This window comes from Lichenostomus cassidix, chromosome 11, assembly GCF_008360975.1.
Source record: "Lichenostomus cassidix isolate B80296 chromosome 11, HeHo_3.0, whole genome shotgun sequence".
In the NCBI taxonomy this organism is placed as follows: domain Eukaryota; kingdom Metazoa; phylum Chordata; class Aves; order Passeriformes; family Meliphagidae; genus Lichenostomus; species Lichenostomus cassidix.
In genome coordinates, this window is record NC_139492.1 from 10770882 (window position 1) to 10785623 (window position 14742).

General features: G+C 34.2%; 1 protein-coding gene across 1 annotated transcript in view; it reads left to right on the top strand.

Annotated features, from left to right (window-relative positions):
- Positions 1-14034, top strand: part of RPGRIP1L (RPGRIP1 like) — a 49113-nt gene extending 35079 nt beyond the window's left edge. Inside the window, exons 7-8 of the mRNA XM_085071855.1 lie at positions 10324-10443; positions 13022-14034. Coding sequence (XP_084927981.1) covers positions 10324-10409 — 86 coding nt within the window. The 3' untranslated portion in view covers positions 10410-10443; positions 13022-14034. The remainder of the gene's footprint in view (positions 1-10323; positions 10444-13021) is intronic.
- Positions 14035-14742: the final 708 nt, after the last annotated feature.

Here is a 14742-nt window from a genome sequence, read left to right on the forward strand (position 1 = left end):
GTTATTAGTTGAAACTGAGTAACCTTTCCAGGCTTTCATCTCTTTCTTTTCAAATTTGAATATGAAAAGCATATTCAAGTCAGAGACCATCACTTTAATGACATTTGGCAGTCATTTGATTTATTAGATTTTAGAAAAAAAAATTCCTTTAAATATTTCATCATTCTATGCTAATCCCAGTAATATTGCCAGCTGAAGCCGTGTACCTGTATTAGTGGAGACAGAATGGTGTGGAATTTTTTCTGTCATCCTAGTAAAATTTCCATGAATCTACTGAATAATAAAACAACCTTATTGAAATATTCAGATTTGGGTTTTTAGTTAAAGTGTCTTAGGATACATAATAAAAGGAAATGTCTTTTGAAAGGAGGGGGTAAAATTACTTCATCAAATATTGAAAGGACTTGACAGCAATGGAAATTGTTCTATATGATGGATATTTTTACAATAGGATACACCTGCTTTTCAGTTTGATTAATCATATAATTTGCTTGGGGAAATGTAAGCTATCTCCATAATAAATTAGAATATTGACTTGCAGTTCAAACACTGAATCTAGAAATCTAATCTTCTGCATATGATTAATACTTCAAGTGATTTAAGTTTAAAATCAAAAATTGTCAAAATATTTCCACATGGGGAAATATTTTTAATAAAGATAAGAACTTGAAAGAAATGAAAGAAGTAAAAAGAATTTTTTTGACATTTCTGTACTCCAGCATGTTGTGTTTGCTCTTTGAAGAGTGTTGTCTTTGAATGCTCACCTACATACTCCACTTTGGAAACCAGAGAGGCTTTTCTTCTTTCAAATTACAGTTCCCTAGGAAGTTTATGACTTTCTGTTGAGTCTGACATTCACACTTAAATGCAAAAACCTTATTACAATGTATGTGTACACAATACTATAGACCTTGCTGAATAGTGTGAAACAATTTCACAAGGAACAGAAAAATGTAATTTTGCTTAAAGCGGATAAGAAAAGGTCTGATGAAGAACAATTGTGTTTACTTTTATGATATTGTTAACTTTAACTTTTAATAGTATGTTTGATTTAACTAGTCAAGTTCAGTACATGAAGTTGAATTCCATATAAATGCAGTTTCACTTCACATGCCTAGCTACTTTGTGACTTGGGGGATTTTTGTTGAATGTGGTATAGTCTGCAGTAGGCACTAACAATTCTCGTCCATTTGGAAAACTTTGGTACCTGATATTACTGAAACTGTTTCAAGCAGTTGCAAAATCACTTTGCTTTGTAGCTAAAAGTAATGGCAACTGAAATTAGTGGTTCAGATAGCATTAGTACGTAAAGATAATCTTAAGGTAATATCCATTAGACTATGACTACTGCAAAAATATTTTAAACATCAAATGTCAGTCAGTATCTGTTGCAACAATATTCTTAGCTGCAAACCATGGGGTTTAGATTCTTACTGTTTTTATGTCAAAATCAATCAATCAGTGTTAATTGTACCCGATGATTCACATGTATGTTTGGTTTGTGTTAACTCTTCAGGAAACACAAAGTAATTATTTTTGTGTTTTGTTTTTAAATAGGAAGTTGAGAAATCTGAATTAAAATTACAACACTTGGTCTTACTAAGTCACAAATTACATCAGATGAAACCATAACAGCAGCTCTGTGTAGAATGCAGATTAAACAATTTCCCTGCAGAGAACACCCCACTGCCACTTCCAAAACCAACAGGTGGTCAGAGGATTCACTGTAACTATAGCACTGGTGAGTGTGACATACCCCTGAGCAGGTATGGTCCTTCCCTTAAATTCTGTCTTATGAAAATGCCTGCAACAAAGCCTACTTCCCATACATTATATTTGCATTTATCTCTGTACTGGTTGTATTTGTCGTTTTGCCAAATATTTTGGGAAATAGTAATGATGGTTTTTAAGAACTGAGATAAGGATGCAATTATTAAATATAAAATGAAAAACAAAAGTAGGCTTGTGTAAGAAATTGAAACTGCAATGTATTAAAATATGCTGGTAGTGCATACTTTTTAAAATTAGGCATAACATAACATAACATCATAACATAACATCATAACATAACATCATGCTTGGAGAGACTGTAATTCCTAAGTCTTTCCAATCTAGTAGTGCTGTATTTTATTATTTCTGTTAATTATAACCTGGCTCTGCAACTTTGATTTTTCTATTTGCTGCTTGGGTATCGATTATAGAACTGTTTGAACTTCAAAACATCCCAACAAATCAATATAAAAAGGTGGGTTTTGGTCTTAATTGGTTCAAGACTGTATTCTGCAGCATAGTACTAATGTGGTTGTTATTTGCAGAGGTTTGCTTAGATAATTGGGTGTCTAATTTCTACTCAAGATTAGCTTTGCATATAGGGGGAAAAAAACCTAATGAGTCTGCTTTTTGATAATGCCAGTTGAGAAGCCAGTAAGATAATAGTAATGAAATCTGCATGTGTGTTTACTATAGCTTTGCTGCATCTCTTATTCATGTCTAATTAGATTTGAGTATGCTGAATATTTGAGGTTAATTGAATATTTTCTTTAATAAAAATGAGATTTGCATGGGTAGAAAGAAATTTACTTTGAGCTTAGAAGGAAACTAATAGTCTTTTAGACTTTTGCATGGAGAAAATTTGGGTAAGTCCATAAGTAATCTAAAAAAATCACTAATTCTTATAATAAATAAGGCATTTTATATTATCTATAACTGGAACAGATTGTTTTAAAAACATCTTAACTGCTACAGAAGGCTTCATGAGATTCATTGCTTAAAAAACATTTGAAGTTTTTCCCATTCCTTTTGCACATCCTTCACTATCATTGTTTGGCATGTGAGATACCAGAGGATTAACAGAACCTTCTTGAAAAACAGCATGGTAGAGTTCCAGTGATCTGGATGTACAAGATCCCGTGAATTTCCATTTTCACAGGTGGTTCAAGCATGCAACTTGGCATTAATTGGGTTTAGTCAACTATGACTTTTTCATTAAGAATGGTTAGAAGATAATTTTCTTTCTACTAGAGTCTTAGAGCAGAAACTTGAATGGGGAAGTTTCTACAGTGCAGAGTTACGCTGCAAACCTCTTGATTTCCCATAGCATTAAGTGTTGTATCTCCTGATGATCATAGTGACTGAGAGGAGCTGTTGTGTTTCTTACCACTGAAAAGAGTCATTAGAGTATCCAAGAATGCTTCCAAACACTGCAGGCCCATAAATTCTAGGAACAGTGGAACTTGCCAAATTATACAGTGGTTCTAGAGAACAGACAGCAGAAAGAGAAGAAAGATTTATGAAACCTTGCGAAGGTTTTATATGAAATTTAATTGGGAAGCTTTCTTTTCTCAAAAACTCTTCTCTCTTAGGTGAACATGTGACTATTTGAACAACTTGAAGTATAACTGGAAGTAGACCAAAAGAGCAGGAGGTGGGGAAAGGTGATGGGATGTACTTTTTATTAAAAATAAACTTCTGAAGATTCCTATTCTAAAAGATAGATTCCTCAAATGTTAAGGCTTTGCATCAGGAAACATTGTTATAATTCTGTGTGTTCATTCCTTTTCTACATTAAAGCTCAAGACTGGAGTATTTTTTTCTTCATTATGATGAAACTCTGCTTCATCACGTAGTTGTTTAGTTTTTTTAGAGCATGAGCTGTGAAAAAAGTAAGCTATAACAGAACAGCAATGTTTTGAATTACAAAAATTTCTAACTAGCTTCCTAGGTCATTGTAATCTTGAGCTTTTGGTACTTCTTTAGAACTTTAAAATTATCATTTTAGACGCAAACTGTCAAAAGTTAATTTTGAATTATTTTGCAATTAATTGGATAGAAATAGGAGATGTTCCATGCCTTGCAACAAAATTAATGCATCTAAGTTCAGGCAATACTAAGGGGTGCTATGAAAGCATGTTATTCATGAGGATCTAAAAATATATTTTCACTCTGGTTAATCATTTTCCCCAGTCTTGAATGGAGTTCTTGTGCTGAATGTTTTACTTACTAGTCAGAATTTGTCCATTGAGTGCAATGAATTTGAACTCTTTAGGTTTGTTAATAATTTGCATTTAAAATTGTTTTAGATACAGTATTAGCAAACTTAGGAAATTCCATTTGGGATGCTTATGGGAAAGGGAAGAATCTGTTGATGTGGCATTTCCTTTGAAGTTCTTTGGCTGTCCATCTGTCTCCCTGCTGCCTCCCCATCACTTCCTGTGGTGGCCTCAGGAGCACTTGGCCATGAGAGTAGCACATGTGGAAAGTCATCCACATGTCCAAAAGCACAGCAGATGACAATAACAGCTTCTTTTAACCTAAGAAAGTTAGAAATTGTGAGTGGAAAGTAAGGATTCAAAGGCTTTGCTTTCTGTTAGTAAAAAAAGGTGGCAAATTAGAGATTCCTTTGATTGATAACTCAGGAACTGCACTGGCTGTTTTGTGATAGTAACCCATTCCTAACAGCAGTTCTGGCCATGTGGGAGCTGAGGAACAGCTTTGGAGAAAACTGAAAAATCAATAGCTCTGGAAAATGGGCTTCTTAGGACTTTAATAGAGATATGGTATTCAATAAATCCCTCTGCAAAGAATTTAGGCCTTCTTGTCTCCTCATACTGCTGTATTCCAATACTTGCAGCTCCTTGGTAGAGTTGATACTTTCTGTTTATACTAATAAGTTTATTTTGAGTAGCAGAAGACAGTATGAGATACATTAAAGATTTCTGTCCGGACATGGGAAAAGGAAACTTTACTGTGATGTGGAGAGTCAAAAAGAGCTGTTGTGAGTGCAGTGGCAGAGTAACTAGAAGAGAGTATTAAAAATTTGGAGTTTAATGACAGACAGATTTCTAGCTCCACCTTCTCCCCTCAAAAACAAATGAAAACTCTTCTGAAGAGCCATGTTTGATTCCTAGGGTCCTATATTCATTCTAGTTCTGTCCTAGCAAAACCTTTTCAGTTTCATTTCTTTATTTAATTGAAAAAAAAATTCCTTTAACACTTTTTCAGGTTTTATAATCTTTCACAGTAGTTTGCTGATACTTGCAGACTGATACTGTTTGCAAGCAAGCAGCTACTTTCTCTAATATAAGATGTCCAAAAACTTCTTAAAGAATTTCTTAAAACCCTGCTCCTCATTCTTCTAGTATGTTTTCCAGACCAAGGCTGACTTTCACCATAGGTCATATTAATAGTACAAAAATTAAAAGCTGATCCTTGTGTTTGTATTTTAAATTAAAACAATGAAAAGCTTTCAGACCACTCACTCACACTCCCCAGGCTGTGGATTTTCTCCAGTCCATTGGTCTAGAGGTTTCTCTTATTGAAATATTGTGGCAGGAAAGGAGGATTAAATTACTGAGGCTGTCAAAAAGGACAAGCACTCTGCCATACATTATCATTATCACTAGCTTCCTCAGTGGAAGAAAATGCAGTAAATCACTTCAAATACAAAGCAATAAAGACCACTGGCTTTTAAAATCATGAGTGCTATTGCCATTAACAGAAAGTGACAGCTATGTGGCATGCTTAGATGCTGCTTGTATCTTTTTTGACAGTGTGCACATAAACCTGCCAGTGACACACCATTAGATCACATGACCTTTCAAATTTGATTCTAACATTGTTGCTTTTCTTTATGAAAAAAGAGAGAAAGAAATGTTTATTTTTCTTTGTTCTTTTCCACATGTTCTTCTGAAAGGTGAAAAACATTTGCTACTAATAGTAATTCTGATTTGCTTTGCAGTGGTAAATGTGGATAAGGCAGATAATTGTGCAGAATGAGAGTATCTCTAGTCAGTTCTAAAGCCAGATCTATGGACTGACAGGTACATATTAGTGCTGGAAAACTCTATTATAGCTCTTTGTAAACAGTGCTTGGGGTTCACCTTGTTGTTTGTCTCATTTGAGGTGGTTTGACGGAGGAGTTAATACTTAACTAACAAATTAGGAAAAACTTTGTTTCAACTAGGAATGACACCTGCATTCTGATGGGGCACTTGATCTTATTTCTTCCCTGCGTAACTTCATGTGGCATGGAATATTGCAACCTCACCTAATGTTGGTTTAGGGCTGTGGTTTGGGTTTTGGTTAGGGAGTTTGTTTGTTTTGCTTTTAAGAAATTTGTTCTGCAAAAGAGAGAATCTATCACCAGCATTCTATCACTAATGAATCTGAAAAGCACATATCTACACACTGTAGTGTATGAAATTTGTTGGTTTCTGAATTAATAGTACTGCAGAGTCTAAAAGCTGCAGAAAATGTTCCTTGGCCCTAGAATCTCTTTCCAAAGATAGGCAGCTAGATCGATTGATCAATCTAGCAGGCAGCTATTATGTGAATACGTATGAGAAAGAGTATAAATCAGTCTTGTCCAATCTCATGATAATAATAAATTTGTTCTTATTCCAATTTCTTGATTGAGATAGTATGTGCATTACTTACGCAGAATGAATGACATCCTTTGATTCCCTTTTCTCTTGAAGGTCAATCTTCATTACAATGGAATAATTACTAAATTAAAGATTCATTTAATTTATGGAAGAATAGGATACCTGCTGATTGTATTTGAGGTGTTGGAGTTACTTGTGAATCTTTTAAACATGTATTTATTCACAAATCACTGATTCACTCCACAGTAAGAAAGAGTGATCTCTCCTCATTTCATTTCTAGATCTGAGTTTCATGTCTTGGCCAGAAAACAGGTTTTACTGGAATGGAGCAGGGAACACCATGAAATAATTACTTTTTGGGATGGAAATATCATACCAAAACATTATTATGTTTGGACTTTAAAAAAAAATAAGAAAAATATTTCACTTAATAAGCAAGCACATGACTTATTCTCCCATATAGAATGGGAAAGTAGATAATGTTTTACTAAAATTTGACAATCCTGAGGATAAAATATTCCTTTTTTTTTCCCTGAGGGATAATTTAGGAAAGGAAAATAGCTAGTCTGTGTGCTGCAATTTCTCCTATAAATACTTAGATATTTATAATAAATATTTTACAAATCTAAGGTAAAAGTAATGAAAAATGACAGCAGTGAGCTTTTTCTCTGAACAGAAGCATTCATCTTTTACATGTTGCCCTCTGTCTGTAGGTGGGTTATTTTCTGCAGTCATTGATGTGTCTGGCCTGGCCTGGCCTGTGTTGAAATTTCAGTTCTGCATTGACTGGATAGGAAGACAGGAAGTTCATCAGTAGTCCAGTTCTCGATTTGATCCTAGCAAGAGGACCACCAAGAAACAAAATTTATGGAAAGATTGTGCCCATACACCAAAAGTTTCCAACTCTATGTATTTTAAACCTGGCCTAGTTATATCTCAACACATGTTTTCTATCACAAGCCTTACAAACTAGTATCAGAGCTTTTTCAGCTGAAACAGGAACTGAACTAAACTAATGCTTTAAAGCTCAGGAAACCAAATTATCAAGGATATAAATATCATTGAAAATTGCCTGCAGATGGTTTAGCCTGACACTTTATTGGTGTTTGTGCTATGCCAAATTATAGCAGCATAGGCAATGTATTATGTGTATTAAGTAGTGTATTAATTTTTTTTTTCTTGTCACAGTGAATGTTGCTGGAAATAATACTCATAATGATTGGATCCATATTAGAACATAAATAAATGGATAAATCACATGCTATTTTTGTCTTCTAAAAGAAGAGTCATTTTAATTAATAGCTCTTGAAAAATATATGCTATTATAATACATAAAGTTATTGCTAGGCCAAAGTTGTAACTATAGGCTAATTCAAGAGTTGAAACAGCACCAATTTGACCCTGCATTTAATGCATTTCACAGCTTTATAGTCTTCTAGTTTATGCTTATAAATACATAAATGGACATGGAATTCATATGGAAAAGTACGTATTTTTTAGAGTCCTAGAACCATTTGGGTTGGAGAAGAACTGCCAAGTCATCGAGTCCAACTGTTAACCCAGCACTGCCAGTGCCACCTCTAAACCATGTCCCCAAGTGCCATGTCTACACTTTTAAAAATCTCCAGGGATGGTGACCACCAGTTCCCTAAGCAGCCTGTTCCGGAGCTTGACAACTCTTTCAGTAAATAATTTTTTCTAATATCCAGTCTAAAATTTGTTTAGAGTGTAATTCACTGTTTATGAAGATCAGATTTCAAAATAAAGTTGATTTTTCTTTTCTTTCAGTTTCATTTATTGATATGGAATAATTTTAAGTGTTTACCAGAAATGTTGATTTTGGTTCTACATTTGAATAAATGGCTTTAGTTGCAGAAAATTCAAAAATAGTCAGTATCAAAAAAAATCAAGAAAAATATGCAGTTAAATAAAATTATATACAAAGTAAAATACATGAGTGTGAGGTAGTAGGAGACTAGGAAGACTGTTTGAAATCCTTTTTGGGTTAGTAATTGTTGCAAACCACAAAGATGGTTCTCTTCATTTGACAAGCATATTTTCTTTTTGTTTTCAGTCAGTCAGTCTCTGGCATTAATATGGAGATTTTGTCAGAGTATTTGCTTTTCTTGTATTGTGTGACATAAGTAGCCTTTTTGGTTTGTTTCTTCTTCTCTACAGGAGGGATTCAAATTCCTTATTAATTTTAGGAAGATATACTTGCTAATATTTGTAAAACTTTGGAATAAAAAAAGGATACAGAATTATTATTTCAGCATCTCAACCCCATCATCATTTACTTACATGTTCAAGTCTCTAAATCAGTTCACAGGACACATTTCTGGCAGTCCATTTAACTTCTTGTAGCTGTCACAATTATTTTTTTACTCTTCCACTGTTGTCTTTCAGCATTTTAAGAGTGTAGAGATTTCAGTCCTGTAGTGAAACTTCCCTGATTCCTCATGCCAGACTGTACTTGAAATGTTGAGACCTGGAGGTAGAGTATGAGCTCTTCTGACAAGTGTCAGGAGAGACATATGTGAAGAATGGAGGAATCCATTCCTCTAACAGTCACCCTGCTGTGATAACAAGAGTGAACAGCTTTATGCAAGAGGTTTCCAGGCTGCTCCTGACAGGTGCATCATTTCGTGATAGGAAATGATTGTTATTCCAAGGAACAGACTATATGAAGTCATTGTTCTCCAAAGTAACAAAATCTATGCCTCCATGTTATGGAATAGAGCATGTGCACTGTGTTAGCTTCATATTAATATACTGAATTAATGCACAAAGTTTTCCACATGCTGCTTAAAAATTCTGATCTCTGTAATAAAAAAAATAGAATCAAATTTGCCCACCTAAGAACTTCAGTCCAGTCACTCTAAATTACCTGCTGGTGATAATGCTTTTAAGTGTTGTTCTAAAAGCAATAAAAAATAATCATTCTGGCTTTCACTGTAAAACACATTTTAAGCTTAAAGCACTTACTGTTTTTCACTTTTTTTTTTTTACCAAACAAGTTTCATTTAGTCTTTCCTGCAGTGCTCTAGTCTTTCCTGCAGTGCCTAGCAAATATCTTCTCACATGGTGCTTTTTAAACAGGATGTTAAAATTTCTTCCTCTTCAATAGGTTTGGGATTTCAGCAAGGAAGTGTGTACTGATGCCTGGTATTACAGAAAAGAAATGTGGGAGTCAGCAAGAGAAAAAGTCGGGGATCCCAGAGAGAAATATGGGAGAATAACACTATCCATAGCTTTATTCATATATTCATATTTTATCTAGGATATCCTTTCCTGTAGACTTCAGTGTAACATAACTTGATGTTACCCAATTTAAATTATGCTTATTGTAACATTTTTAGGTTATAAAGCTCACAAACATTCACAGTTTGAACAATGTTGCCAAGACATACCAAATGTTAACTCTAAATTCCTGTCATTTTGTCAGTCTCGGTGTTTTTGGCCCCAACACAAGCCACTAACTCAAGCCAGCACCAACACAATACTGGAATTATGTGTTTAAAAGGAAAGCCATACTTGGAGGCAATGGCTGTAATTTCAGTTCACAAAAGAAAAGCATATATTTTGTATAGTTGTTTGTATGGACATATGAACAAGAATTGTATCATGGGGTGGTGGGAGGGGGAGCAAAAATGAAACATTTCTATAAGCCTGTGGATCTATGGTTACAAGCTCTCTGTCCTTCTAGGATAGCTAAATAATACTAAAGAAGAAGGGAGGATTTAAAAGAGATGGTCATAGACTATTCTTGTAATGGAAAATGTTGAATGTAATTGATAAAGAGTTCTTGTTTATGTTTATTCAGTGGAGGAATAAAAAATAAAATGCAGGTTTGCCTTTTTTCTGTTTTTTAAGTTGATTTTTAACCCTTTTTGAATGTAAATTTTTTGTCTGTGTGTGTGTTTACCCTTAAAATCTACAGTGCTCAGTGATACCCCAGAAGATGAACAGGATCTTGAATGTGAAGACACTGATTTTGTTTTGGTTCGTTTGAAAGAGATATTCTAGAAGCCAAGAAGTCTCATTGAACAAGACATTGATGGTAAGTTTTAGAGATCTCTTTCTTATAAATTTTGTAGCTTAAAACTGATTTGTTGAATTTCTATTTTTCACTTCAAGATTTACTGTGAAAATAATTGTTTGACACTGTGTCAAGAAGAAATTCTTTACTATTAACTAAAGGCTTCCACATTTGTTTGCAAAAGTCTGCAGAAACTATAACTGTCATTCCTTACAATATGTTTAAAAAAATCAAAACCAAACAGCATCCCCAGCTTATCGTATTTAGTTTATAAAACCTAAGAACTTTAAAGACATCTGCTTCCTGTAATTCTCCTTTTTATACAACATACTTTGTTGTAATATGCCTATAAATATATATATATATGTATTAAAATTTATGTCAGTAACTTTGTATTGTTAAGGTCTATATCTTATTTAAAGTTGCAGTATTAATTTTAAAGTCACAGTAAAGTTACAGTACCACAGAGTACCTCTAGCTTGTGTCCTCCATACGAAACTGTATCTGAGATGGTGTGAAATACTGGAGGTGTTGGTTAGGGGTCACTTTAGAGGGAGCATCCTCGGAAAATGACTGTGACCAGACCTTCACTGTGACTCACCAAAGCAAGGTGAGGTAAATAGGAGCTGTGGAATCTTCCCTTTCCTGAGCCATGGGAGAGTGTTCCTGTAATGTTCATAACAAGACTTGAAAAGGTTACTCAGATCTTTCACAGACATTGAAGGAAAATTTCTCCTTAGAGTTTCCTGTTGCCAGTGCTAGCAGGGACATGGTTACCAGGGGTGCATTTTTCTCTTCTCTTCTCTTCTCTTCTCTTCTCTTCTCTTCTCTTCTCTCTTTGTCTCAGTCCTCTTCCCAGTTGTGGTGAAGCTCAGGGAAGAAGCTGAGGATATCTCTGTGATAAAAAAATTCCTCTGTGGGTACATGAACCAGCTCCAAGACTGAACTCAGTGCATACAAGGTGCCCTTTGAAGAGCAGGAATTCCAGTTAGCACTGCTGGAATGTCAGGCCAGTGGGATTTTGCTAGTTCTACTTCTGGGTGTAATTACCATACCATGAGCAATGGGGAGCTAAGTAATGAGGGAAAGAAATAGGCTTGAGGGAAGAAGAATAAACCCAGACACAGGAAAATTCATAGGACACTACGACATGGAGATGTAGTCATTCTCAGATACCATAACCTTCCTTCATTCTGTTTGAGGACTGCAAGCACATACCTTTTCTTTATCCTGTTATTTTTATCACTGATTGTGTGAAAATGGCCTCCATGAAACTTGAAGGAATTAAGTCAATGACTAAGCAAGAGGATGGACAAAAAATAGTATAGTCAAGGCAACTAACAATGTGTCTCAAAGACAATATGGAAACTGAGGAAATAGAGTTAATGTTCTGATACCATTAATCACTGTTAGCCTGCTGTTTTTACTTCTGTCCCCTGAAGTCTGCTCTATGAAGTTGACAATTCACTGAGTGATTTGTTCTAGGATATACAAAATGGTTTGGATCTCTAAGAATAACATCCAGTCTGTCCTATAATAGGTCTTTCAACAGGGTAAATGATGGAAGGTTTATCCTATGTTTTGTCTTCTCTAAACCTCTTCTGACCTGTCCCAGCAGCCTAGAAGTTGCAACATGAAGCATCTCTGCTTGTCCCAGAGTACTTATTCCAATTTATAGAGTAAATACCTAACCTTGCCATTTGTCAGCTTTATAATTTGCTTTGAAAAGATATGCTGTCAAGAATATTTGTTTTTATTCAAATTCCTTCTAGAGCCATGTTAGGCAGCCTCATTGCTTTTTATGCAGGACTGGGAACGAGCCTCATTTTTGACTTAGCAGCATGTTTTAATCTCAGCAGCAGAGATTCTGGCCCTCTGGGCTTACTTAGATATTATAAAAGAGTGCAGTTTTAAATCATGTCAGCTAATTTCTGTAAAATAGAACTTTTAAATACTACTTCAAAACCCACATACACAAAGATGAAGGTATTTAAATAGTTTAGTCTAGGGGAATTATCATCTTTGTTCATACTTCATTATTTTACAACACATAGAAGCTTGGGGTTTTTTCCAATTTTGCATTGCACAAATTGGAAAGAACAATTTACTATTTAAATACTAATTGTCCAGGCTGACTTGGACTCATCATACACATCGTATAGAAAATGCATTAATTGTATAATTTTACTTAAAATTATTTCTAACTATACATTTATGTTTTCAACAGAGTTTGGAACACCTTTATTTACACATTGTGAAAAAATATAATTTATATAGGCAATCATTATACTAATACTATATATACTAATATTATATAATAATTATATTCTTATACTAATAATTTCCTTATTTAAAAGTTAATTCCAGCACTGATGCTTTCATTGATATACATTCTAGTTCTCAGAGTGCTCAGTTTCCAGGAGGCTGAGTATCTGAAAAGGAAGATTTCTTTATTATTTATTTATCTCTCCTCCTTTTTTTTATCCTTAACGTATACTAGGAGCCTTTTAATCTGTCCAAACGCTAAGGAAAATTATCAGAACAAAAGTGAAACCTTAAATGAAATTGCTAATGCTGTTTTGTAATGTTTCCTTTCTAGTTTTTGATTCACAAGATGATAGTGCAGTAATTGGAAAGCTCAAAGGAACAGTGGAAGCTCTCCATGCGCTGCCCTCAGTCGAGGAGGGAATGCAAAGATGACTATGAGGCATGAAAGGAAGTTTGCCTACAGAAGATCCTTCTCCCAGTGTAAATACATGCTTGATAGTGCATCAAAGATGAGATCTTTGTAATTCTTACAGTATATTTAATGTATAATTTATATGAAAAGGACGCTTGATTTGTAGTTGTAAAGTTTTGTATACTTTTCAGTATGTTTGTTTTTATATTTCCCCCCTAAGGCTAAGAATCTCTCCACAATGGACAACGTCTTGTAAATAATTAATACCTACATGATTGAACGATGTGCTTTATTTGCATTTTTAAGATTTTTTCCTACATAAAACAGTAATAAAAATGCAAGTCAAAATTTTAATTTTTAATAAAAAAACCATAAGCCTTAGAAAACTGATTAAAAATACTTTTATGTTATCCCTAATCACCCCACTAAATGGAATGCCTGTGATTAGCCTCATTAAGAATTTTATACTGTGAAGATTTTATTAAAAGCAATATATGAAAATTACTTGGATTAATGTGTTAATCTGCCTCTTTAAAATGCTAATATCCATTTTATGCACATTAAATCTCAGTATGTGTTTTCTTTGATGCATGCAGTTCCTATCAATTAAATATAAAAAATTAGGCTAGTTGCAGGACTTATTAAATTACTGCAACCTTTTTTTAAATAACTTTTACCCTTCTACTAACATTATAATCAGCTGTTTATGGTTACCATAATTTGAAGTGGGGGAGGGAAGGCGCAATCATTTTCTGTACAGTAGATGATTTACTTGCAGCCAACATCTGTCAAAGCACGAAGAAGCCATAGAGTATCAGATTTTGCTTCACCTACTTTGGGCTTTAGGGATGGGCAACTGTGTTTTTCATTTGGGTTTTGTCACTTTTAGAACTTACATCAAACATATACAATAAATTGTTGTATCTGTATAACTAGTGTCTAGCGTGGAAAGTTAATTTTACAGCTTTTAACCAATCTCAGTGAAGGATTTAATTGATATTTTTAATGGAGCTGTGAATCAATGCTGCAAAAGGATTGTCTCTTGAGAACAAGGATATAATACATTTCATTTTTTAATTTACTTTTTTATTTGTCATTTTCTTCAAAGGATTTTATAGACTGTGGATTTCCACTGTTTGCAAACAGGCTATGTTTCTTCATAAGCATATGTAAAGTATTCAGAGAGATAAGTAATTTATTAAAATCTACCTAATTTGCCATGATATATTAAATCTCTGCTTCAGTGATCACAGACCATTTCATTTAGAGAATTAGGCATTCCCTCTTTGTGTGATTAAAGCTCTGGAAAATGAGTTCTTTGCTCCTATTTGTGAACATTCAAAGCCTGCTAATGGCAAGAAGATGGAATAGATTATGAGACAATTCATTACAGTTCAACAGAAAAAAACCCCTGCTATAATGCAGAAATGCAAGTATGAATATCTGCATATAGTTTGAACCATCTGTGCTCTAATGGCTTCAGTAATGGCTCTTCGTCTTCAGTAGGCTTTGAAATGACATCCATACAATATTAATTTGTTGATGTACATTATGAGGCCAATGGAATGAATATATTCTGACCACAGAAATCTCTGAATTCCAGCGTGATCCTCTGGTTGACTCCATTTTAGGACCTACCA